This window comes from Oxyura jamaicensis, chromosome 21 (genome assembly GCF_011077185.1).
Source record: "Oxyura jamaicensis isolate SHBP4307 breed ruddy duck chromosome 21, BPBGC_Ojam_1.0, whole genome shotgun sequence".
In the NCBI taxonomy this organism is placed as follows: Eukaryota; Metazoa; Chordata; class Aves; order Anseriformes; family Anatidae; genus Oxyura; species Oxyura jamaicensis.
In genome coordinates this window covers 3,707,186-3,731,266 of record NC_048913.1, presented here as the reverse complement: position 1 = coordinate 3,731,266, position 24,081 = coordinate 3,707,186, and the positions used below count along the sequence as shown (strand labels likewise).

Genomic DNA, 24,081 nt, shown 5'->3' with positions numbered 1-24,081 from the left:
GGAGAAAGCTGAAAAGAGCTGCACAGACCCCTCCAACCAGGGCACGTTCCCAGGGACTCCCATCGGGGGATAACAAGAGGCAGTCGAGGGAGGCGTTCAGTAGTAAGGGAGTTTCATTCCTAAAAGCCAGCCAAAAATGACCAACTGGTACCCGTTTGCACGCCCGATGACAACCTTTGAGGGGTCTGACAGGGAGCACATCCTGCCCGCCCACGCCTCTGAGCATCTACAAGCAATCTGAGGTCCCTGCCTGCAAGGCGCTCAGACCCCAGAATCCCACCACTTCTAAATATTACTTTCAGGCAGGAAATAATTTCTATTCCCTCTACGCAGCGATACATTCATCATCAGACCCCAAGCAGCCCAGCGACGCAGCACAATGATTGCTAGAGGGTGAGGTGGGGGAAAGGGAGGGCGCTCGGGTCACTTTGGTGCCCCTGGGCCAGAAAAGCACGGAGACGACTATTGATTTTTTTTTTTACATTTTATTTGTCAATCCAGGTTATTTGGAAGGGAGGGACAAGCTTGGTGGCTTGTGAAAACAAAGAGCCCTAGCCTAGGGAATCGATGCTATAAACCTCGTTATGCACGGTTATTTCTTTGGCCAAAACAGTAGTATTGATCCCTGAGGTCAGACACATTAAAGAAAAAGGCATCAGGCCCTGTGGGATCCTAACATGCCACTAGGCAAGTGGGAAAATACAAGCAGAGGTTTTGAAACCCTCAAGATGTGCTGGGGAATCCGTCAGGACACGTGGAAAGGGAAAAATGTGGTTCCCATCCCTAGATTGTGCAGGACAGCTCAGACAGCAGCCAGACTGAAAGAGGGGGGTGAAGATGTCTGGGAATGCTGTGGCAGGGCAGAAAGTTGATAATGAAGGACTAGAGGGCCAGAAAACATCCAAAGCCAACAACTTGGCTCAAGTGATAACCGCCAGGAGACAGAAAAAAGACAGGAGGCAGGAAAGGATTTTCAGCAAACTCCAGCTCACCATTCCTACAGTGGAAGGGTGCTCAGCCATACAGCTTGCACCAGCAGAAAACCAAATCCACACTGCTGCCACTCTTACTTTATTACCCCCACCCCATCCCCACTTTTCTCTCAGGCTCCAGCAAAGCCTCCCGGCAGCAGCTTTGATCAGCCCGAGGCTGCCTGCCCCAGGCCAGCCCCCAGCAAGGAGGCAGAGCTGTGCAGGTCCTGCCCGCGGCTTCCCCGCGGCTGCTCCAGCACCCCGCACCTCACCCAGGGCACCCAGCTGGGCTGCTCAGAGCTCAGCTACTGGCAAGGTGAGAAAAGTCACCCAACTTTTATATTTATATAGTTGGCTGGTTTGCATCTGGCACATACTGGCTCTCACCCTGTCACTAGGCACCCCTGAGAGTTTAATTTGTAATTCTCAGGCGCAGAAGGCTGAGGTTGGAAGGGTCCTCAGGACATCACCTGGTCCAAGCCCGACTCATCCAGGGCCACCAAGAGCCTTCTTCACTGCAGGGGTGTATTGCTCACTTGGGTCAATTTGTTGTCTGTGTCTTTCTCTGCAAAGCTGCTTTCCAGGCCATCACCATCCCCCAGGATATTCTTACCATAGGGTTATTCCTCCCCACATGCAGGACATCGCATCTGCCTTGGTTGAACTACGTGAGGTTTCTTCTACCTGCCGAGGTCCCTCTGAAGAGCAGGACTCCGCTGTTAATTCCTCCTAACTTTGCATCTTCTGCACCCTTCTTGATGTCCTTGTCCCTCCCTTCAAACCATCGATAACATCTCTCACCCCTGAGGAGCACTAGCCCAGCACTGCACCCCACAGCCTGCTTCTCTAGCCCCCGGTTCATCAGCTCGCCTGTGAGGAAGGTGTGGGAGATGATATCCAAAGCCTTGATAAAGGGAAGATAAACACACTTGGCTCTCCCCTCATCCACTGAGCCAATTGTCTCTTTGTAGGAGACAATTAGATTGGTCAAGCATCATTTCACTCAAATCCTGGCACGTGCAGGGTTGTGCACCTTCAAAGCTGCAGCGTAGTATTGGAGGGAGGAGAACGACCAGGATGAGGGATGCATCTTCAGTTGGTGCAGAGGTTCAGCTTCCTGAAGTCAGTTTTTCCTCCACGTAGTAATGCAAAGAACCCACAGCTTGTAGAAAACTAACTCCAGACCTGGGCCTAAATGTCTGACAAGGTCCAGCATTACCGGTCCCCAGCCTTTGCAGCAGGTGATTTCCTCAAACAATCCACCACCCACGTATGTTGTCGGGCTTCAGGCCCCCTGGGGACCTTCTCCAAAGCAAGCTGCACATCCAAAACAAAACTCAAGCCATTTAAGCGTCAAAGTGAAAACCTCACGCCTCCCTAAGCACGTCAGGGTTAACCTCTTTCCCCATTCCTCCACAGGGAAGCTGATTTTAAATTGGCATGCCAAGCCTGCCTGTGGGGAGATTTCCACCTTGTTTATCCACACCTGCCTTCCAGCAGATGAGCCACCAATTCTCCTGCTGCAGAAACTAGTGCCTGTCACAAAATAATTGAAGTGCCGGAAAAAAAAAATGGAAAGCCTGGGATCTCACAGGCCCTCCAAGGGTGGGAACAGTACAAAAATAAAAGCCTGCCTGTTTTACGCTTTCTCTCAAGCTGTCTCCTCTCATCTAAGAGGCAATTTTAGCAAGCTTCTTTCACTCCACCCTGAAAAGCAGGAGTCAAAAGAGGAGACAGCCCTGGCTGCCCGTTCTGGGGAGCATCAGCCCCTGTCAGGCTGCATCAAGCAGCCAGCTCTCATTTCGACTGGCAGGGGCTTGGGGAATTCCCGTGCCTGTGGGAATTGCACAAACATTCAATCTGCTGTCTCCTGAAAGCACAGCAGCGACAGGGCTGAGACAAGAGGTAGCCAGGGCTGGTCTTCGTGATTGTGAGGGGGAAGGGAAACAATCGTGGCCCCTTCTTACAGAAGGTTTTCAAAATCTCCACTGAGGCTGTACAGAGCCCTTAAAAAACGTGGCTGAGCTTTGTGCACATCTGGTGTCACTAATTCCAGAGCCTTACTACATTTGGATTCAGCTGCATCGGTGACTGACGGGGCAGCCCGTCGTCCTTCGTGGCAAATGGAGCATGGGAAGGTTTCGATCTGCTCCCTGACCCCAGCCGTGCCCCTTAAACCTAGCGCTTAGTACCAGCACGCTGCTCAGACCCTTCTGTCCCACCGCAGTTTGGATACTGGGTTTAAAACGCATTGTTTGTGACGCAGGACTGCTGTCTACTGGCAGAGCCACTGCCAGATTTGGGAGCTGGTAGGAACAGGCTCAGTGTTAAAGCAGCAGGTGATCAGAACATCTCCTCCTCCTCCTCCCAGCAGCACCAGACCCCTCAGGACTTTGGGCAGGTTCCCGGTCCTCTACGTGCTGGGCCTTCCTGCCATCTCACCTGCTGCACATATCCTGCCTGAGGACAGCTCGTGGTGCTGCACCGAGCTGTAAGAGCATTCAGAGACTTCTAAGAGAGCAGGAGGGAGCTGGGAAGAGATGGACGGGCAGAGGGAACAGCTCCTGGGAACTCCAGAGGGATCCCTTGCAGGAAGTGGGAAAGACGAAGGGAAACGCTGGCAGCTGCTTGGAGATTTGAGTTTATCCCTGCTACTGTGGGTTAAAATTGGAAATTAAAGGAATGTGAAAGTATGTGAGCAAAATGCATGTGGGCATTTACCCTGCCCCCGTCTCTCCTTTGTCACCAACACCTGGACAAGGCAGGCCGAGCAGCGCCTCGCACGCAGCAGGCTCGGATGTGGTCAGGGACGCGCGGAAGCCGGGAGGAAGCTCAGCGTGCGGTGTGGTAACGCCTGGCTGGGGCCCGACACACGGATTGCAGCCGAGGTGTCGGGGCCAGAACGCGACGAGGGGCAGGCAGCCCCGTGGGGAAGGAGGTTCTCAGAGTATTAAAAATAAAATGCAGAGGAACCGTCCTCCTCCCGGCCTCTGCTACTGCGGAACGGAGATGCCTCTATCGCTAAATCTGGCTGGCAGAATTTCAAGTGTGTGTGAACAAGAGGAAGGAAGCAGGCAAATGGCAAAGCCACACAGGCCAGGGCCAGGGCGCGGCGGAGGGGGGCAGGAGAGCAGGAGATTTATAAACATCGCTGGCTTCCACAGGCTCAGAGGATGTGGTTTGCAGAGGACGTTTACAACAACACAAAACCACAAAAGCCTTTGCTTCAACAGAACTTGATTAGGAACGAGCCCAGCTGACTCAGGTCATTTGTTATGGAAGCCTCCCTCATTCTTCTCTAACATCCAGTCTCACGCTGACCTTTGGGGGCTGTGCATTCCTCACCTTGCCCCGTTCTCCCAGAAAAGTGCTTCTTCAAAGAAACAGGGCTGTAGCACTTCTGTGCTACCCTCTCACAGCAGCAAGGCTAGGAAGACCTACGTGGGGAGACATCAGGATTCTGATATATGGAAAGCTGGGCAGTCTCTGAGCATTATCCTAAGGAAAACACAAGGCACCAGTATTTCACCAGGCTGCCTTCACGGGGATCTTTTTGACCAAATTCTTAATTCCTGAAGCACCTTTTCCCTTCTATCTCCCTTTGTCTGTGGGTATGAGAAGCTCTTCCATTTGCTAAGACACAGACACATCAACGGGATCGGGTAACAGCTTGGGGACTTACTGCAGCCAGTTGAGTCAAAGCTCTTCCTCGGAAATCCTTTGCCTATTCCAATTGCATTAGCCAAACCTCCTGGGAATGTCTTTTTGCACCCAGCTGATAGCAGATACAGAACAAACTTAATCCTATTTGCTAACTGCACAATACTCCGATGGTGTTTGCCAAGGAGTTCAGGGTGTAAGCAGATCCCAGTGGGAGCTGTGGGTGGGTTACGATAAATACGAACACGTTCATTAGGAAGCAGGCATCAGACGTCCCTAAATCAGGACCCAACTAACCTCCAGGATAAATGGCAGCACTGGGATGAAGGTCCTGGTGTTCTCGGACAGCAGCGTAAGGGCACGGATGCAGTGCATGCGCAGCGGGTAGAAGCGAGCCGTGGGTACCAGCCTAGAGAGGAAAAACAAATTATATTAGGCCAGGTTAATACAGGAGCTGCACTCACAGCCCCCAGCAACATTTTAGAGCCTTTCCTACACTACAAAAGGAAGAGAGCTTTAGTATTCCACAGCAAACTGAGCTGCTGAAGCTATCCCATAGTGGGGAAAAAAAAAATCACACGTGCTAAAGCACATGTGAACAACAACCAGGTTCCTGCAACCACAGCACCAGGCTCTTCTGGGACAGGGGAGGGAGAAAGTGCTACAAGGCAGGAGGAGCTTTGCAGATGAAGCTCATCACTGATGCTCTTTCGGCATGTTCAATACTTTCAGCTCTCGTGCCGCCAGCACAGGTAGGTGTAGGAGAAGTGGCAGGAACCAGCATGAAATGCTCAGCCGAAGCAGGAAATTTGACAGAAGCGGGCTACCCCAGCATACAAGAGGGGCTGCAAGGAGGTGTTAACCAATTCCAGGCTCCACACCCTCCATGAGCCCACAGAGCTCATGCCGTCACCTCAATAGTGAGGCTTGTCACATGGAATGTCACCAAGGCAGAAGGAGCTGGACTAGCAGTGACCGGCGCGTCAGAAAGGACAGGGCAGGAATGAGAGGGGCCTCAACAGATCTGCTCAGCCCTCTCTAACACAGGGAGGAATCGCTCAGGTGCTCCTCTTTCAGAGGGGAAACACAACTGAACTGCTTGTGATGAGCAGGGAGGGAAAGAGGCCACCTTTGACCACGCTTTAAGCTATTATGCCCTTGGATGTTTAAGGGAAATAAGTACAGTCGGCTGCCTTCGAAGGTGGGCCACAGGGGGGTCAGCTCCCCCACTGCCACCTAAGCCAGCAGCAGAGAACACAGAGCCCATCACCAATCCCATGGCTACCCCTAAAAGACACCAAAGCTCATTACCACACCACTCTACAGACCTCTTGCTATGCACGACTATACTTGAAGACAGATGCCTCCAGCATTAACAAGGTGTTTTTCCATGCAATTCTCCAACTGCCCCACATCCCATACCTCCATCCCCAACAAATACCTCCCTCCCCACCCAAGGAGGGCTTGCTGAGCAATCCAGGGGAGAACACACCTGACCTGGCACCGTAAATCACCTCCACCTTCCCCACCCTCCCCACACACTAAATAGTGAAATAATTATCACTGGATCCATTATAGAAATAAATCTACTTCACGCCCCTGATCTGGCACCACTAGAGATGACGAAAGCCATTCTCAGGAATTAATTGATCGAGGGATAAACCTGTTAGATGTATAGATTTACTGTAAACCAAGACCATTAATTTTAGAGCGCTCTGCGATGCAACAATCTGTTTAACTTCCCGATGGCTGGATGCTCAGGGAATACAAAACACAGCTGGGCCTTGGCTCTGCCGAGGAAGATCTGACCAGGGGTCACACCAGCAAGTTCAAGTCCGCTTGCCTGGGCTTACAGCTCAGGAATTTCATCTCAGAGGAGTGCTCTCTGTCGTCTTACCGTCACCATCTCCTGGAACACCTGCCCTGCTTCTCCTGTGCAGCAGGCTGTGGTGCAGGGAACAGCCCCAGGGCACTTGGAGGCTTTTAACTAGATACAGTTCCTTCTGTTCTGCTCCTGTCCGGCCACAGTCTTCCTCTGACTGGGGAGAACAGAGAAGGCTTCTTACAGCATCGGTCTCTGCCCCACCAAGAGGGGTCTGCCACGAGAAGGAGTTCAAGGACACCAAAGCTGTGCTTGCATCTGTACCTGCCTTCTCCCTGTATGTGCTGGGGGGCTGGAGACCAACCCCTGGGATCTATTTCTATTTTCCCCGTGCTGAAATTCATCTCTCAGGTTCCCAATCCTCGTTTAACTACGAGCCAGGGAAGAACCTCGTATTTATAGCCTGGAGTAAGAGCAAGGTAGGAAGCCAAGCAGACAAGGTCAGAAAGACACCTCCCTTCATCCTAGAGAAAGGGACAACAGGAGCTCCTGCAACAATTCTGACAAAAAAAAAAAAGCATGAAAGACAAATGCAAGCATGCAGACCAGACTGAGAACTTTATGGACCATGGAAGCAGAGGAGGAAAAGCAGCTATCATCTCCTCTGTGTTCTGTCTCTGGAATACCTACAGCACTACCCCAGTGGTCAAAGCAACTGCAACCTTTCAGCTGTTTGCAAGATCAACAGCACTGATTTTTACAAGGCAATGCCATCAGCAAACTCAGCAGCGAGGCTTTTTCCAGCAGCACTCAAGTCAGAAGCGATCAATTCCAACATTTTTTCCATTCAGCAGTCTCCCTTCCCCAATCAAATCTGAGCATGTGCAACCTGGACACGTTTCAGGAGCAGACCCCATGTATTATTAAAAGTAGTTTCAGCGTGTTTTATATGCCGGAGAGCAGGGAGAGGGAGCAAGAAAATGAGGGAGCTGATTTTAATTTTAGCAGCAACCCTCTGCTCCTAGTTACCGTATTTAATCACATTTCCAATTCTGCCTCGGTCCCTGCCTAGAGCAAAAACAAACCGACCAGTGGTGGTTTCTCTGCAATCCCCCTCTCGAAAGCCACCAGGGTGGCACAAGGAGCTGGCCCTGCAGACACCCTGCTCGCCGCCCTTTCGCTGGAGCGAGGCGCCACCTCCTGGTGCTGAAGGCACTTGGGGAAGGAGAATCTCCTCCGAGTGCTATTTATCCCCCCGCGGATGCTCCCAGGAGCACAAGTGAAAGGTTCTGCGGATGGAAAGGCTGCACGGCATCCTTCCCTACCACCCCTGGGATCTACTTCTATTTTCCCCGTGCTGAAATTCATCTCTCAGGTTCCCAAACCTTTGACACCTTGTCAGAGGTAGCTGTACTTGGTGCCAAGTACCTCCACGCATCACAGATGCGAACAAGTTTTATTTGCTGCTCCTGCTGAGACTCACCCAGTTCACCTTTCCTTGGCTCCAGCTCGCTGATTTATCTGCCTGGACAGGTAGAAAAGTGCCTCGACTTGTCTGCAGGACAACTGGAGCCCTGCAGCAGCAGCGGGAAGCAGCCTGTGCACATGGGGGGTGGGGAGAAGGATATATGCACACTACCGATCGTTTAAATCTGCTTATCTTCATCACCACTTGGGAGTTTTTCAGGACTAGGCAGGTGGGGTTTTAAAGCCGAGAATCTGGTTACAGAGCTAACAGGATTTCAGAGATCACCAGAGATTCAGAAATTCCCTCAATGCCCATTAACAACAGCCTCAAAGCAGAAAAAAAATCAGACTGATAGGGAAAAAAGAAATTCTGAGAGACATACGAGGAACAGGGAAGGTGCCCTTAGTCCTTCAATTCTAACAAATACAAAGCACATCTCCGACCTGTATTTACAGAGCAGGGGATGAGCACTTGATCCGTACTCCGGCACCGTCTCCTGTTAGGCCCTGATGTAAATCAGTACATTTCCTTGCCACTTTGTGCAATTTCAAGGATAATCTGCCCAGGTTATTCACACTGCTACTCCCGTGGAGCAGAGCCATCACGTGTCCTGCACAACACCTCAAAGAAGAGCCTTACTGCTGCACACCGTACCACGACTGCATTATCAGCTCATATCCCTTGATTTCCCCATCACACACAGCACTGGCACCCCACGACAACCCCCGGCTGAAATTCCAGCACAGTTCAACCTCCCTAAGGGAGCTAGAAGTACCCAGCAAGCTTCAGCTCAGACCACTATACCTGGCTAAAACCCTGCAAGTAAGAAACCATGAGAAAAGCTTTCATATTGCTCAAAATAAGCCAGCAGGCTTTTGTATTGGGGTGCACAATTAAAAAAGAGACTTCTGATTCCAAAACCAAGTCTTCATCTCCTCCCTTCTTTCCACTCCTGGCAGAAAGCTCAGAGACTATCAGAAACTGCTACACATGGCGTGCTTGCACGTGGAAAGCTCCACAGAAATACCCAGACAGATAAAACTTCTTGGGAAGAGCTCTCAGGAAAGGAATTCTACCTGGTGCTGCCACTGCTCTGCTTGGGATAACACTCCAACAGATGCTGGAAGGCAAAACTGTCCCACCTGGGTCAGTACTTCACATGAATGCTTGGGACTACTCAGATATTTTAAGCTTACCTTTTAGGTAGCGTCCTCTTTCTTAAGAAATTCTCAGGTAGGATTCTCCAGGAGTTAAGGTATCACACTTTTTAGCAAAGGGGAATTGGACTAGGCACCCAAACTCCCTGCACTGCTTTGGGCCTCCCCAGCTCCCCTCCAGATGATAGCAAAAAAGGGTTTGAGTTGTTCAGAAACATGCCCAGACTCCACAAATATTCCGAAGCATGGGGAAAAGGAAGCTGACGCTATTTTCTGTCCTCACTGCTGTTCACCACATAGCTACTTCTGAGTTTAGTGGGGAAGTGGCTGCATTTTGACAGTAAGTCACAGACTCTGGGGCCTCCTTTAAAGATGGGAGCTCATGAAAGGACCTGAGCTGGACACCAAGGCAGACAGAAGAACTCTGAGCTCTCACACACTGAAGTTGGTTGTGGTGCAGGTTATTCTCCCCTAGGCCCTCTCATCAGCTGAGCACACAGGTGCCAAACTCAAGCCCAATCCTTCATGCAGTGTCTGATTCCACACCCACTGAGCCCATGATGTCAGCTGGTGAAGCAGAGGAGCCGACTTCCTCCCAGGCAATCCTTTAATCCCTCCATGCAAGGTGCTCGCAACACACCTGCAGCTGTAATGCCTCAACCAAAAGCAGCTCTCAGGTTAAACCCAAGCCACGTAACGCTAACACCCCTTAGTAACTGTTTTACCTCATCCAACAAGAGAAGTATTGCCAGAAGAGGAAAATAAACCTACTTACTTTATACAGCCAATGATGACCTGTGTCAGAGGGTAGATCAACGGCTCCATGACCTCGCTGGGGTAGATCGTGCTGAGAACCCGACACCAGAAATAGAGGCAGTGGACGTACTGCCAGTTGTAGACAGACTGGAAGTTCTCCTGCAGAAAAGGGATGAACACAACGACTTGAAAACGGGGCATCTGAGGGGGGCTCACCCTAATTCCTCTGCACAATTCATTTTATTTCTTTCTCCTACAGGACACTGTGCACTGTCCAGATGATAACTCGCATTCTAGCTGTGGCTTTGATGCTGGTGGCTCTTCCACCACCCAGCGAATTCAGATGCAGCACGCCGTAATTTAGTACCGGTTAGTGCCTTGAAGGAAATAATGTGCAGCGCAGCCTGCTTTTCTTCCCAAGTACGGCTCATTTGAGAGGGATGATTTAATGACTCGGCTCACAGCAGATGGTGGGATGCGGCCAAGCATTAGGAAGCCTTTAACTGTTCCCTTCACTCACAGTCCCGGGGACAGTCCCCAGGAACCCACAGGTAGGAAGGCTGGAAAGCAGTACTGCTCTGACAGCCTTGTGAGTTGCCTTCTGGCCTCTGCAGACCAGAAAGAGGAAAAAAAAAATGTGAATTACTATAGTAGGAAATTCCTCCGGATTTCCCCTCTTTGCACTCAAACTCTGGCTGTGATGTAGCAGCTTACCCTTCCCACTCAAGGCCTCCCTCCCCTCAGCTGTGTTAACCAGACCCCCCTACCCACCACCCCACTATCTCTGAAGCAAAATGCCAGTGATTGTTTTAGAGGTGTTTCTAGGAGCATTCACTATCAAAGCGAGCACCGAGTCACCAACCCAGCACCACGTGCAGAACTCAGCACTCTTCCCTGCTGTTGGGGAAGACACAGCCCAGGCCAGCTGAAGTTTCTGACTGCAGAGTAAAAACAACAGAGCTGAGAACAAACTTTCAGCTCTGTTTCTAAGCCAGCCTTTATGGTTACCAGCAAAAACAACGCAAGAGGCCAGCGTGGCTGACCCGCCGTGACACCGAGCCGGTGGTTTCAGGCTGGCTCAGCAGCGTGGGGAGCTACAGACCAAGTCTTGCACAAATCCAAGACACGTGGTTTTTCAAGAATGTTTGGGCAAGCCCCTACTCTTTCCTGCCATGTGCTGGAGCAGCCCACAGTGCCAGAGTAAACAGAAGCCCAGGAGGAGTGCAGAAGTCCCTTAAGGACACTCTTTCCAATGAGTTCTGCAGGCCCACGTACTCCCCAGAACACACAGCACTGCACCAAGATCTTGGGAGATAACATTTTAAAAGGCTCCTTGGCTCCAACCTGTTTCACACAGACTTTCAAGGCTCAGGTCACCTCTTTTGTATGGTCAAAGACAGATGTGCAAGTCCCAGATATAGGACAGAAGCCCTGAACTGCAACCACTGGCCCAAATCTCGTGATAGGGACTGCAGCTGGAAGTGGCAGAGCTCTCACCAGGTCAGAGATGTACCAAGGTCTGTTCTCAGCTTCTCTTGTCAACAGCGACCTGCTCCTGTAACCACCTTCCACAGCCAGCCACTGCTCAATTTGAGCTAATTGGCTTACTGCTAGGATTTATACCTTTGGGTTGTGCTGATGTCATTTCAAGTTCCCGCAACCTCCCCAGCTGTGAAAACAAGTGGATTTAGGTCTTGTCTGGGCCAGACTCAGTCTTACACTGAGTGTGTAAGAAGCCAACACAATCCAATTAGGGCATGCATATACATCCCAGACTTGGTTTATCCCCATGTCTGAACAGCCAGGAGATTTAACTGGTCACCAATCCTGCAATGTTTGGGAGCAGCTCAAGCATTAATCTACAGGGATCCCTTTTGCAAAACATGACCAAAGCCAGGATTAACAAGCTGACTCAGATTTGCTAGGTCAGACTGGAGGTGGCCCAAATCAGGGCTGTTCCCAAGAGGTCTGAGCTGCTTTGTTCAGTGAAGCCTAGATTGGATGGGCAGTACCAGCTGCTGATAAATTGGGCAGATGCACACACCAGGGTCATCCCTGGTCTTCTTTACCCTGCACTTTTGCAACAGAGGCTGCAGACTACAAATGCAGAAGAGGGAGAGTGCAAATTCTTGCAAGGTGAGGAGAGAAAAGTGACTCCCACCCCCTGCAGTGGCCTGTTCTCTCCTTCCTTGCTGAAAACTAACACGGAAAAGAATTCACGGACAGCTATGAAGATTTCAAGCTCCCAGCCCCAGCGAAGAAGTCCTTGGCACATTATGAAACAGATCAGACAATTACTGACACTTCTGAGACACCACCAAAAGCCTGAAGTGGCTGCAGGACCTTTCCTCCCCACACAATCCCCACAGGAGAGTAATCCTCCCATGCTGATGGGCACCTACCTTCTTCTTTATGGTCATAGCACTGCGCAGGTGAATGGCGAGCTGACGGATATAGATGAAGGCATGCTGGTAGGAGATGTTCGTGTCCAGGGCATACATCTCCGTCAGCGTCCGCTGCATGAAGTTGATCATGGGCAGCACGTTGGGAGAAGTAAATCTTGAGTTCCTCACAAACGAGATGTACATTTGCTGTTGGGGAAAGAGGACAGCACACAACCGCTTTCAAGTCAGAACAAAACCAGTGTTTTACTAACCTTCCCCACCCAGGTGTTCCCAGCCACCTGTGAAGTGTTCCTTTAAGAACAGACACCAAAATGTATTTGAGAAGATAATTCAGCCTACTCCTTCTCCAAGGAAAGGGTCAGAATCTTTTTTCACCCATGCATTGCTTAGCACAGAGCTTAGAAACGTCCCTGCCATTGCTCCTCCACAGGAGGAAGGAGCTGTGGGATGGCTTTGAGCCATACAAGCTGAAGGCTGGTCACAGTGGTTAATGCAGCTCTCTGGTAACAAGCAGTGGTACCAAAGCAAGCTACACTTGGGAGCCTCAGCTATTAGCTGAGAGCAGCACTGAGTAGTGTGTCAGCACTTGAAGAAAGCCCTCGAGAGGCTGGAGGATGAGTATTCACCCAGCAGACAGACAAGTACCAGAGGCATTCTCTGCTAAGCCCAGGCCCACGTGCCTCTAGCAGGAAGAACAGCAGTGAGCAGGAGACCACTCTTTGACCTGCAGTATTCCTCCCATTTAACATTGCAGGGGAGCCAGCACCTCGCCCTGCCTCAGAGGCTGCAGCTTATGCCCTAAGTTCTTCGCATGTGACTTCAGGAAAGCTGCAAAGTAGGGGAAACACCAGGCTTACCTTAAGCAAGGTGTTTAGGTACACATCCTTCTTGTGGCGGCAGATCTTGTTCAGCACGAGGAAGGCCAGTACTCTCACAGTTTCCTCACCCGTGCTCCACAAATGAACTGCTCGCTGGGAAGGAAAACACACATAAGCATCCCAGCCTCGCCCTGCTACAGCTTTTCACTCCAACATCACCCTATTGCCCTCTTTCGCTCTTTTCCGCCTCCACTGTTGTTCTTAAGCACTCAGCAGTTGTGACTAAGTTTCTGCAAAAATATTCCACCCACAGCTCTCGAGTGAAATGCTGTCACAGACACACAGACCCGGCACACAGGCAGCAAGCACTCCATCTGCAGCAGGGAAGCAGACAGCTTCCCCAGAACACCCCCACGTCCCTCCGCGTAGGGACTAGCACTAAGTGCACACACAGCACTGCGCTCACTCATCTTTCCCTGAAAGAGCTCCACAGCACTCACAAACCCAGAGGAGGAGCACGAGTCCCTTCTGGGACCAGAAGAAAAGCAAGGGAAGAGTCCGAGAGACTGGACTGTTATGGGATCCAGTCCAAATACCGTGAGAGGCTCATTTGGAGGGGTAAAGAAAGTACTTGAGAGCTAAATGAAGTACCAGAGCACATGGCCTTACCTTGAGAAGTATACGGCACTGCTTTGGAAAGGTCAGGTAATAAGGCACTATGGCATTGACATGCTGAAGGACTGCTGCTCCAACAGAGGCTTCTGTTAAACAGGACAGGAGCTACAGGAAAAAAAAATCCTCGTTAGTATAGTCCTTGTCACATCTTCCTTTACCATTTAGCATTTGTATTTTGCTGTTCTCAAGTAATTGTGTTCCTGTGTTCCAAAGGACTGGAAGAACAGCCTAGCAGGAAGCCCAAAAAAACCCAAGCTGTATTACAAATGGAGCAGGTCCACGAGAGGTTAAATAATTCCTCTGAAAGATCATCTCAGCAAACAGGAGCTCAGGCCACCGGCACCTGAGTTCATCACTTAAAGCCTTACATGGATGTACAGCAACAACTCCATCTACATAAAGCTTACAGCTTCCTACAGACAGCACGACACCGCTGCCATTGTCATCTCACCACAGATGGCCAAGGCATGATGAAGACACTCTCAGTCTACACACAGCTTGCTTGGAAGCAGACCATCTGAGCCGCCTGGTGACTTCCAGTGCTTCACCAGATTTTTTTAATGGGAAGCAGAAATGCTACCGGGTAGCTAGAGGTGAACTCGAGCTCAAGAAAGAGGTCAGAACATCATCTCAGTATCTCTGGGTTGTTCAGCTCAGTTCACCTGCAGCCAAACCCAAGCATAGAATTTTGTACTTTCTAATTTGTTAAGCTCAAAGTCGTTTCAATTTTAAAGAAGTTCTGCACGATGCAATATCCACTCTTGCCTGAAATCCCAATTGCTGTAAGCAGAGACGTTTTTCTAGCTTCATTTTCTTCCTCATTCTCCTCCTTGCACTGCAAGGACTCTGCAGCGAACAAGTCTCCTGCAAAGTCCCTCACACAACAAAAACAAAACGCTTTTCAGAAACTACTATGCTAGAAAAACCCCGTCACGAAGCATGAGGACACTCAGAAACAAGCACAGGACCAGGAATTATTTCCATGACTGGACTGCCAGCTTTTCCTTTTCCTCCGCAGTCTTTAGTTCTGCTGTGAGGAAGAAGCACCACAGCTTCAGGAAAAAGCTCCACCGATCAAAATGCTGTTTCTGCCAAGTCATTCTGCCATCATTACCTCACAGCAAAAAGGCATCAGCATCCCCCCCCTTATGCTCCCTTCCCCCCGTTTCTGAAGGATATTTCAGTGATACTGTTAGTTTTGTATTTTTATGTCCCATACTTGGGGATGTTAGATGTGCCAGAGAGCACAGCTTTTCACCTTCACATTTATTACAAGAAATGGGACGATCGTAATTCCAAAAAATGGATTCGAAATTTACAATGCTGGAGCACAGCACTGCAAACTACACGGACACTATTTATTTGGGCAGACAAATTAAGGCAAAGACTTGTCAGAACATTTAACTAGCCCTTCTTTACAAGCCAGCTATTTTCAACCAGTTATTCTACGGAGCTCCATGCTATTTGTTCGACCAAAAGCTTCCAAAAAACAGACATGTGCAGACTCACAGGTCACAAGTGCTCAAAACTCCAAGATCCACTGGGACTGCGGTGGGCACAAATAATCTCAGCAAATAAATTCATAAACAATAAGCCCACTGATGCATAGATTAACCCTGAGAACACAAACATGCTGATATTTCTTACTTGGATAATACAGGTCAGGTACATTCTTATGTCCAGTCGCAGCTTGCTCCAAATTGGGCTGCTGGAAGGGAGGACCATTCTGGAAGTGAACAAGAGTTGAGTTTAGCTTTGTAAAATAAAATTAATGCTTCAGCAGACAGCAACTTCACTTCCTTAGTATTGCCAACGAGTAAAAACAACTTTACAAAAGCAAAAATAAAAGGTAATGATTTTGACACAGGGAAGTACTTCTCACACCATTACAAAATTTGATTCAAGGCAGCGTTCAGCTTCCCAGCCAGGTATCCAGGTCTCAAACCGGTTCAGGGAAACTAACAACAGCCAGGAAATCTGGTGGAGTGTCCCTGCATCCCTCACAATAATATCTTCTGATCATTCTGCAGCCACTGCCCGAAAAGAGTCTTGTAGCAACAAAGACTATTTCTGGGATCAGTTTCTTCCAAGCTTTTGACATTGCACTTATGAGGTAGTGGCCTTCAGCCATCCCAAAATTCAAACACAGCCTACACCAGCCAGGCTTGTGCAGCAGAAAGGAAGAACTGGAGTTTACTTCTCCGACTGGGCCCTACGGACAGGAGGGAGTACAGATTTTTAGCTCACCCTTCCCATCCATCCACAATACAGAAGGGAAAAAGGACTGCCACCAAAACTTAACCTTGGAGCTGAAACACTTCTGCCTGATTCAATTCTCACTCTGCTCAACACTGGGAAAACTGGAGGGCTCAGGTTATGAAACCAGTAGCAAAACAGTGTCCAGATCAAACTGCAGCTGGGACTCACAGCTATGTAAGGCTGCTCCAGTGGGACTTACCCAGGACAGGTACTTCCATCAAGTATGATAGAGGCATGGAACATATGTTGCCATTCTGGAAAAAGTAGATGAATTGCACAACTCTTTGCCCCACTGCGTGCTCTTTTCCATTCTATGTTCTAACAGTGAACAACCCAACCCTCAAATGCCTAGCCTCTAGGGTTAATACAACTGCTAGCACTGGATTAAGTCACAGACTTGCAACACTCTGCCTACACTGAATGTAAAAGGGTTGGCCCCTTTCTCTCCAAAATGCCTTAACACTGCTCTTCAATACAAACACATGCAGTTCCAGGTACCCTCCTGTTAAACCTGGGTTCTCTGTAAGCAGCTGGAATCTAATGGTAGAGAGGACACTTGGTGAAGAACGAACCCGGCTAAGAAGCCTCTGAATATACTCAGGCAACTTTAAAATTGTTTGGAAGAATTACCATCTTTTTCCAGCCTCAAAGCCAGGCTGCAGTTCTGAAAAAGTCCTGCCAGCTTTCTCTCACCAGCAGTTCTCAGCTCTCCTCAGACTTACTTTTGTTTGTTCTTCGGGGCTTTTATAAGCAGCAGATCTTGCAGGCAGTTGAAGAGGTCCCGGACACAGAAGGACACAAGGGCATTGAACACTGTTTAAAAAAAAAAAAAGTCAAAAAAGCATTTGGAAGTGACTTCCTACATATCCCTGGATTCTCAGCTAACCTGAGAAGAGCTCTCTAAGGAGCTGAAGCCAGCAGAACTACGGAGTTTCCCCAAGCTTCTGGAAAACAGTTTGCCTTGCCCTAGAATTCCTACACTCAAACAGCAAGGCTGTAACTGACAGCCTTATGGCACAGGAGCCTTCCCTGCTCTCCACATGAAGAGCACGAGGCACAAAAGCAGCCTGACCCTTCACTAGTGGTCTATACTACCACCACGCTGCCCCAAAACATTACAGGGTTTAAAGGTACTTTTTAAAGGGTCACATAGGTACTTTTTATAGGGTCACATAGATTAGAGAATGCTATGGGGTAAAGAGACTAAACAGCTCAGTAAAATTAGTTCTAAGAGGCAACAGCAAGAAGCAGCAGCAAAAGTTGTCCAAAGAACTTCAATGTGAGGATTTAAACAGTAGTTTGCTCGAACTTCTAAGAAGTCTGACGAATGGCAGGTGGTTGAGTGCCCCAGCTTTGTATGGAATACAGCAGTAACACTGACAAGTCTGGCAGCTAAAGAATTCTGTCTAGTGCTACTATGCAAAAATATAAGGATCACTTCCTCAGCAGTCTGCAAGCCCTATGGTTTCCTGCTGACCAGAATACCTACGGGTTGGGACACAAGAAGAGATGTAATCCCACACTGAACATGAAGCTACTGAAGTGAAGCTTACCCTTCCACACACTTCGTTAACTCCTGCCAGTACTTATTATTTTCTAAAGCTAAACTCCCCCCCCCCCCCAAAAATGAGGCATGGGTACACTTCACACAGAAGTATGGCAATCAACTCACCTGCAGCATCAATGACTTGATACTTGCTAGGGTCAGCCCCACCGTTATCTCCTTTGGTAGTTGCTACAGCTGCTTTGAATGCTTGAGTGATTTCATGGAAGAGTCTTGGTGTTAGCCGTCTCTGGGGAAAGAACAAATGACAAGCAATAGTCAAACTCCGAAGCACTCTGCCAGGACAGGAGTATTGGAATTACTGTAAGTTTGGCTGCAAAAATAGCTCCATCCTTTCACGTGAAGAAAGGTGTGAAGACAGTTAACAAATGCTAGTGGCCTTCACTTGCTCTAAAATAGGTTTCTAGGACATTTAATTGGTTGGGGGATGAGAAGCAGAGACTTAGCTGCAAGCAATTATCCAGTCTGACCTTTCCCTCCCTCTCCTGGAGGCAGCAAGCTATTTTATCACTGCTCAAAATGGGACTTCAAAAAAGTTCTTGGAACTGTCACAGACACAATGGTTTGCAAGGCAGTGAACAAGAATTAATCATTCTGCCTATTTCCGAAGTGCTCCAGTTTCTCTAGCTTCCCCCCTCTGATAGAGTCAGAGTAACCTTGCAGCCCAAGCAAAAATCACAGACAAATCACATTGAAATCACAAGACATCTATGAGCAGGGCTGTCACCATCTTCTCCGTACTTGTGAAAAACCAAACAAAACGAACGGTGGGCTTTTAGAGGTGGTGACATGCAGAAGAATATTAAAGGAGAACACTCCAGTGCCTTGTATCCTAGCTCCCTGCTCACCTCTGCAGATTTCTTCCATTCTTCAACCATCTTCAAGCTCACAGGAATGGTATCAGCTTTCTTACGCTTGCCTGGTTTACGTTCTTTCTCATCTTCGTCGTCTTCATCTTCATCACTTGCTTCCTAGAAAAGTTTTTATGAAGACCAAGTAAATGCTTACAAACTTGTTTTCTGGCCCTGGCTCTTTTGCTGAGTGGCTGCTGAAGAGGAAAGCAGGCTGCAGCAACTGTTATTAAGGCTGTTAGCAGCATTTTGTGTAAAGCAAAATTAAGGTTACAACAAGTTCCAAGAAGAGGTACTCAAGGCCTACAGCTTTGCTACATGAATACAACGTGCAGTAATTTAAGTCACAAAGGAGAAAGCATGTTGCTTACAGGAAAACAAACTCTCAGTGGGAAAGCACATACAAATTCAAAGCCACAGGGAAGATCGGCTTTGAGGCTCTGCTTTCAAAGACTCCTCATGCTCAGTTCAAGCCCACAGCTGACTTTTGATTACACTCAAAAACTCAACATGTATTTGATTGATTTCAGCTGAAATAATTCCAGCCATCTAAATTAATGCCTGGTACCTCCAGCGTATCAGGTGGCACATGCAACCTCTCATCATCCTCATCAGAGCTGTCTGAGGCATCAAAGTTCAGCAGAGTGCGGTCGTTTTCTTCCAAAAACTTGTAAAACTCAGGATCTTTTTCTTTCAGCCGGGAGAGCTGGTCTTTGTGCTCAGAAGCCTTCCCCTTCTTCCTGTTAAGACAAGAATTAACAGGCATTAAATTCACTGCTCAAGCTTCTGCTGGGGCTGGAAGCAATCAACCTGGGGGCAACCAGGTGCACCTGGGACTAATGGGAATGGCAATGGGCTTACCAGGGCTGGGCTCCCCTCCTGGAACACTTCTAATACCCCTTCTGGAGGGCTTGCTAAAGAGTATTTTATTGGGGGATTAAAGAAAGTTGAAGTTTAATTGAGGACTAAGAACAGCTGGACCTCATGGCAAAGGAGGAGGCTGTGCTGGACAGATGGAGGTGCTGGCCAGAGGGCCTGAAGAGCAGCTTATGAAAGAAAAAGTCAAGCTTTTTATTTTCTCAGGGTTATTTGTGCAATTTTTTAAAATAAAAAGCATTGAAGCGTTGATATTTAATTCGGTAGAACACAGAATGCTATCCCACGTGAGAAGCCTGATGGCAGGGCCTCAGTAAATCCCCCCGACACATTTTCCATTTATTTTGGCTTCTGGACCAACAAGGCCCGAGCTAGGCCCCGCAACCCGGCCCCCACCTGGCGGCCGCCTGAGGCCGGGCCCGCTCCCTCTGCTTCGGCTTCGGCCTCGCCGCCGCCTCCTCCTCCTCCTGCTCCTCGTCGCCGTCGGGCTCCGACTCGAAGCCGGCCGTGAGGAACTCGTCCACGCTCAGCTCCGCCAGGCTCCTGCGGGCCGGGAGGGAAGGGGTTAAAGGGGGGGGGAGGGGGTGGGGGAGGCCCCGGACCGGGCCCGTCCCGGCCCCCCCCCGCTGCTCACCTCGGCCCAGTGCCCGCCATGCTGCCGGCCGCGCCGCTTCCGCTCCCAGAATGCCGCGGGGCGGGGCGGGGCTAAAGCCTGCCGAGGCCCGGAGTCACCCTGATGAAGGCGGAGCCCCGCCCACTGATGGCGGAGCCACGCCCACTAAGAGCGGAGCCATCCCGCTAGGAACGGAGCCACGCCCACTAAAGGCGGAGCCACGCCCACTATCAGCAAAGCCACGCCCACTAAGCGCGGACTCGGTTGACTCAGCGCGGAGCCAGGCCCACTAACGTCTTGACCACGCCCACTAATGTATTGGCCCCACCCATCACGTCTCAGCCACGCCCACCGCGGGCGGAGCCCCCTCCCGGTCCCTCCGCAGCCCGGCGCCGAGCCCTGCCCCCAGCCCCGCCCCCAGCCCCGCCCCGGCGCGGGGCCGGCGCGGGCAGAGCGGAGCCCGCAGCACCGGGCACCGGCACCGGGAGCGCGGCGGGGCCGGACCGGGAGCCGTGAGTAGCACCGGGGGCAGTGGGGAGCACCGGGACCGGCCCTGCTCCCCCGCACCGGGACCGGTCGGGGTATGGGGGGAGCCCCCCCGGGCCCTGGCGGCGGTGGTGGTGGCTCCGTGCCCAGCCCGCAGCGGCCCCCGGGGAACCGGCGGCGGTGCGGATGGGAGCTAGGGGTAATCCGGTGTGCCCCCCCGCTCCTGAGCAGCCATCCCGGTTGTGCTCCCGGTAACCCACCGGCCTCTCATCACGGGGAGGTGAAGGGCACGGGGAGAAGCCTGGTACCTCGGGGGAACGGGAGGAGGCGTCGGGTTTGGCGATTATTTATTTTTTCCCTCTTGGCCTCTGCGGTGAGCGGCAGGAGCCGTCCTCCCTGCTACGGCATCCCCGGGCCTGGGGCAACCGCTGCTCGGTCCCGGGCAGGGATTCGGCATCTCCCCGGTAGTGTTCGGGGTCAGGAAGGGGCACAAGCGGTGACCTGGCTTTTTTGGGGTCTCTGTAACCACCATCAGCGGGGTTCACCGGGGACACAGTCCCGGGGGAGTCCCTGAGAGGAGGCAGGGTGCTCCCGGGGTGATTCAGCACCGTGGGGATCCCGGGAGCACCGGGAGGGTGCCGGCGGCTGGTGGAGGTGAGCAGAACCATCGGCTGGAGGGAGCTGGGGTGGGGGGGAGGAAGGATGGGGACCTCCCGACAGGTTTGTGGCAGCGTTTGGGTCCGTTACGATCCCAATTAGAAGGGGCTCAGGCCCCAGCGGGTATCACAGCGCTGCTTTCAGGAACGATGGCTGTTGGAAGGCGAGGTGTTGTAGGCAACCTCACGTGCCTTCAGATGCTGGTTCCTCCATGCTGCAGAGACCCCATGCGGAAAGGTTATCTGCTATTTCAATTCTTTTGAGCTCAGGTAGGGTTTTCTTAAAAGTAATCCCGGCCGTCACTTATGCTATCAGACAAGAAGGATGTGTGGAGGAGAACTTGTGCTGCTGGACAAGGACGGGGACGTGGAGGTGCTGCAGGCGCCCTGGCCCCGGTGTGCCACCGGGGCACGAAGGTCTCGTGGTTAGGGGCGCTACAACCGAGCGGTCACCTCCGTGGAGCTTTCTTTCCCTCCTGATCCGGGAGCATCTGGTGGCGATGCGTTCAACGGGGCAGTGTTGTGGGTGTGTTGGGTGTAAAGATGTGAATTTCCTTCCTGAGAGCTCACCAAGCAGGCAGCACCCAGTTCAGAGCAAAGCGGGAGCTGGCAGGGGTGGCCGTAGCCCAGCCTCTTGACTTGGTAGTCCAGGATCTGAGTGGAGTCACTCCTTCGTGCCTGGGGCTACAAGGAAGGTCCCTTGTTGTCCCTTCTGCCTGCCAAGGGCAGCTCGGTGGGCAAAGAAACCTCTCTTCCCAGCCCACCTCGTGCCCTCCATCCTTGCTCCCCTCAGCACCAGCCCGGGGCTCTGAAGGCCACAGATCTGCTGGGCTCCTCTTCTGGTCTCGCTTCGGTGCACTGCAGGCCCAGCAGCCCCCAAATCACACAGCCTGGCTGAAGTCTGAGCTCTGGTTTCTGTATTTTCTCGGGTCCCGTCGCTTTGTCTCCAGCCCCAGAGGCAGGGCAGGCCTCCCCCTTTGTGTCCGGCCCGCAGGCCCCGCTGCCTGCCTGCAGGATGCGACCCCTCACGGGCAGGAGCTTGAGCTTCTTCGGCTCCGGTTCCCAGCGTCTGGGACCCTGCGTGATGGCCGGTCCTTCACAGCTTCCCAAGCAAGTGGTTTTTTTTGGGGGGATTTCCCTGGTCTCTACCTCAGAGCAGACCTGGTTCAGTCAGAGATGGCTCCTCACCCATGACGGCCGGTCTCCTGGCCTCTCCTGCATCCCCACCCTGCTTCCATCTCTCTCCAGCCCTGCTTTAGGCCGAACATCCTCAGTTCCACAAACACCTGCCCAGGAGGAAGCATTTTGCATCCCTCTCACACGAGTGGCAAGGACACGAGGGCTCCAGAGGGCTGCCTGCAGGTGCCCCGAGCTCCGGTCTTGTCTCCGCTCACCTGCCTGAAAAACACGAGGTGGGGACGGAGATGTGCCTCCCAGGGGAGGTCAGCAGTACCACGCCGCTGGGTGGTGCTTAAGCAGCTGTTAATTAGTGCTCTTTGCTGCCTGGAGACTTGCTCCGTGCCCACGTGTGGAGGTGTGACCCTGCTTGGGCCGCGATACAGCACCTGACCTGATGGTAGCTTCTCTCCCTTTTCTGCTGAGGGATGCTAGGAAGGGGCAATCAGGACGTTTCCAGCCCTTGGTGGAAGCAAAGGGCTTAGATTTTGCTTAGATTTTGCTTCGTTTTTGGGGTACTTTAGGCTGTAGGAACTGCTGCCTGGCCTCGCTGCAGCTGGAGACCTGCACATTTTGCATCTCGAGGCACCTTTACAATTTGCTTTCCATTTCTTGTTTCTTCCCAGCGTGGGAAGCCAAAACTGTTCAGGTCCCGGCCCTCACACCCAATTACCTGGTGTGACCCCAATGTTAGCACGGACGCCCCTACGTCCACAGACCGTGCGGTCCTGCTTGGAGCTGCTGTGATCCCCTCTCTGCGAGATGCCGAAGGCGAAGGCTGCAGGGGAAGCTGTCTGCAGGAAGAGTTGCTGCCTGTGCATGAGAAGGGTGTTTGCCCAGGTAGGCACTAGGCGAGCTGGGCTAAAAACCTTTCTCTTTGGGGTATGGGAATGTCCTGGTGCTGAGGTTCTGCCTTGCACCCCCTTCTCTGAGCAAATTCACTTCTGAGGATGAGCTGGGGGGAAGCGGGCGCAACTATGTGCTGCGTTCCCAGACAAAACACCCCGGGAGAAATGGGAAGAGAAGCTTCAATGAGAGGAGACCTCCAGCCTTGCGTGTGCACCAGAACCTATTGATTACAGCCCACTGAGCTGCTGAAAGGCACTGACTAGGTCAATGTGCTGAACGCCCTTCTTTGCCTGAAGCCAGCGCTCTGCCTGTGCTGGAGAGCTGGCAATCGTGTGCGCTTCTCCCCTGCCCTCCCCACCCCCTTGCCAAGGCTCCCCATCCTCTCTGGCAGCTTGTCACTTCTCTGCAGATGTCTAGACAGGAGGATTCAGTGCGTGGCAGTTATGCCTAATTCATTAAAAAAAAAAAAAAAAAAAAAAAAACACCCTAGTGAGGATTCTCAGCCCTGCAGACTCAGCGCTGCCGGTGGTGCCCCTGCAGGCTGGCTCTCAGCAGATTTGTTCCGCCGCTCGCAGGATCCACGGCGGGAGGGTCTGGGGGGACAGGAGGTGGACGTGTGTGTGTGTGTGCCCACAGCGGGTGCCACAGCCAGCCCCGGAGGGAGAGGAGGGGAGGGTGAAGGGATTGGGATTGGTGTGCGTGCTCAGAGCGGCTGTCTGTCCTTGCAGCTGATCACAGCCGTGCGTTCTGGCCGTGCTCCTGCCCTCCACGGTGCTCATCGGGAGCTGGGAGAGGGGCACGAGGCATCCGAGCCCTCGGTCTGGCTACCTGAACCCGCCAGCTTCCCGACTGCCAGTCCCGAGGCAGAGCTGGTGCCGGGAAGGCCAGCTCCTTGCCCTGTTAGGTCGTATTTCCATCAGTAGTTGCAGTCCTGACCTGTGTATGGGTTTATTTTATAGGTATTTACTGCCGTAAATTGGCCATGGCGGTGGCTGGATCCGCAGCTCGGAGCAGCTGGT

At 51.5% G+C, this 24,081-nt stretch overlaps 1 protein-coding gene across 1 annotated transcript in view; it reads right to left on the bottom strand.

The window, feature by feature from the left end:
* Positions 1 to 19,996, bottom strand: part of NOC2L (NOC2 like nucleolar associated transcriptional repressor) — a 43,014-nt gene extending 23,018 nt beyond the window's left edge. The window contains exons 1-12 of the mRNA XM_035344684.1: positions 19,917 to 19,996; positions 19,679 to 19,825; positions 18,975 to 19,146; positions 18,404 to 18,526; positions 17,664 to 17,784; positions 16,714 to 16,804; positions 15,380 to 15,458; positions 13,727 to 13,837; positions 13,097 to 13,210; positions 12,237 to 12,425; positions 9,854 to 9,993; positions 4,929 to 5,040 (exon numbers count right to left, since the gene is read on the bottom strand). Coding sequence (XP_035200575.1) covers positions 4,929 to 5,040; positions 9,854 to 9,993; positions 12,237 to 12,425; positions 13,097 to 13,210; positions 13,727 to 13,837; positions 15,380 to 15,458; positions 16,714 to 16,804; positions 17,664 to 17,784; positions 18,404 to 18,526; positions 18,975 to 19,146; positions 19,679 to 19,825; positions 19,917 to 19,936 — 1,419 coding nt within the window. The 5' untranslated portion in view covers positions 19,937 to 19,996. The remainder of the gene's footprint in view (positions 1 to 4,928; positions 5,041 to 9,853; positions 9,994 to 12,236; positions 12,426 to 13,096; positions 13,211 to 13,726; positions 13,838 to 15,379; positions 15,459 to 16,713; positions 16,805 to 17,663; positions 17,785 to 18,403; positions 18,527 to 18,974; positions 19,147 to 19,678; positions 19,826 to 19,916) is intronic.
* Between the last annotated feature and the right edge of the window lie 4,085 nt (positions 19,997 to 24,081).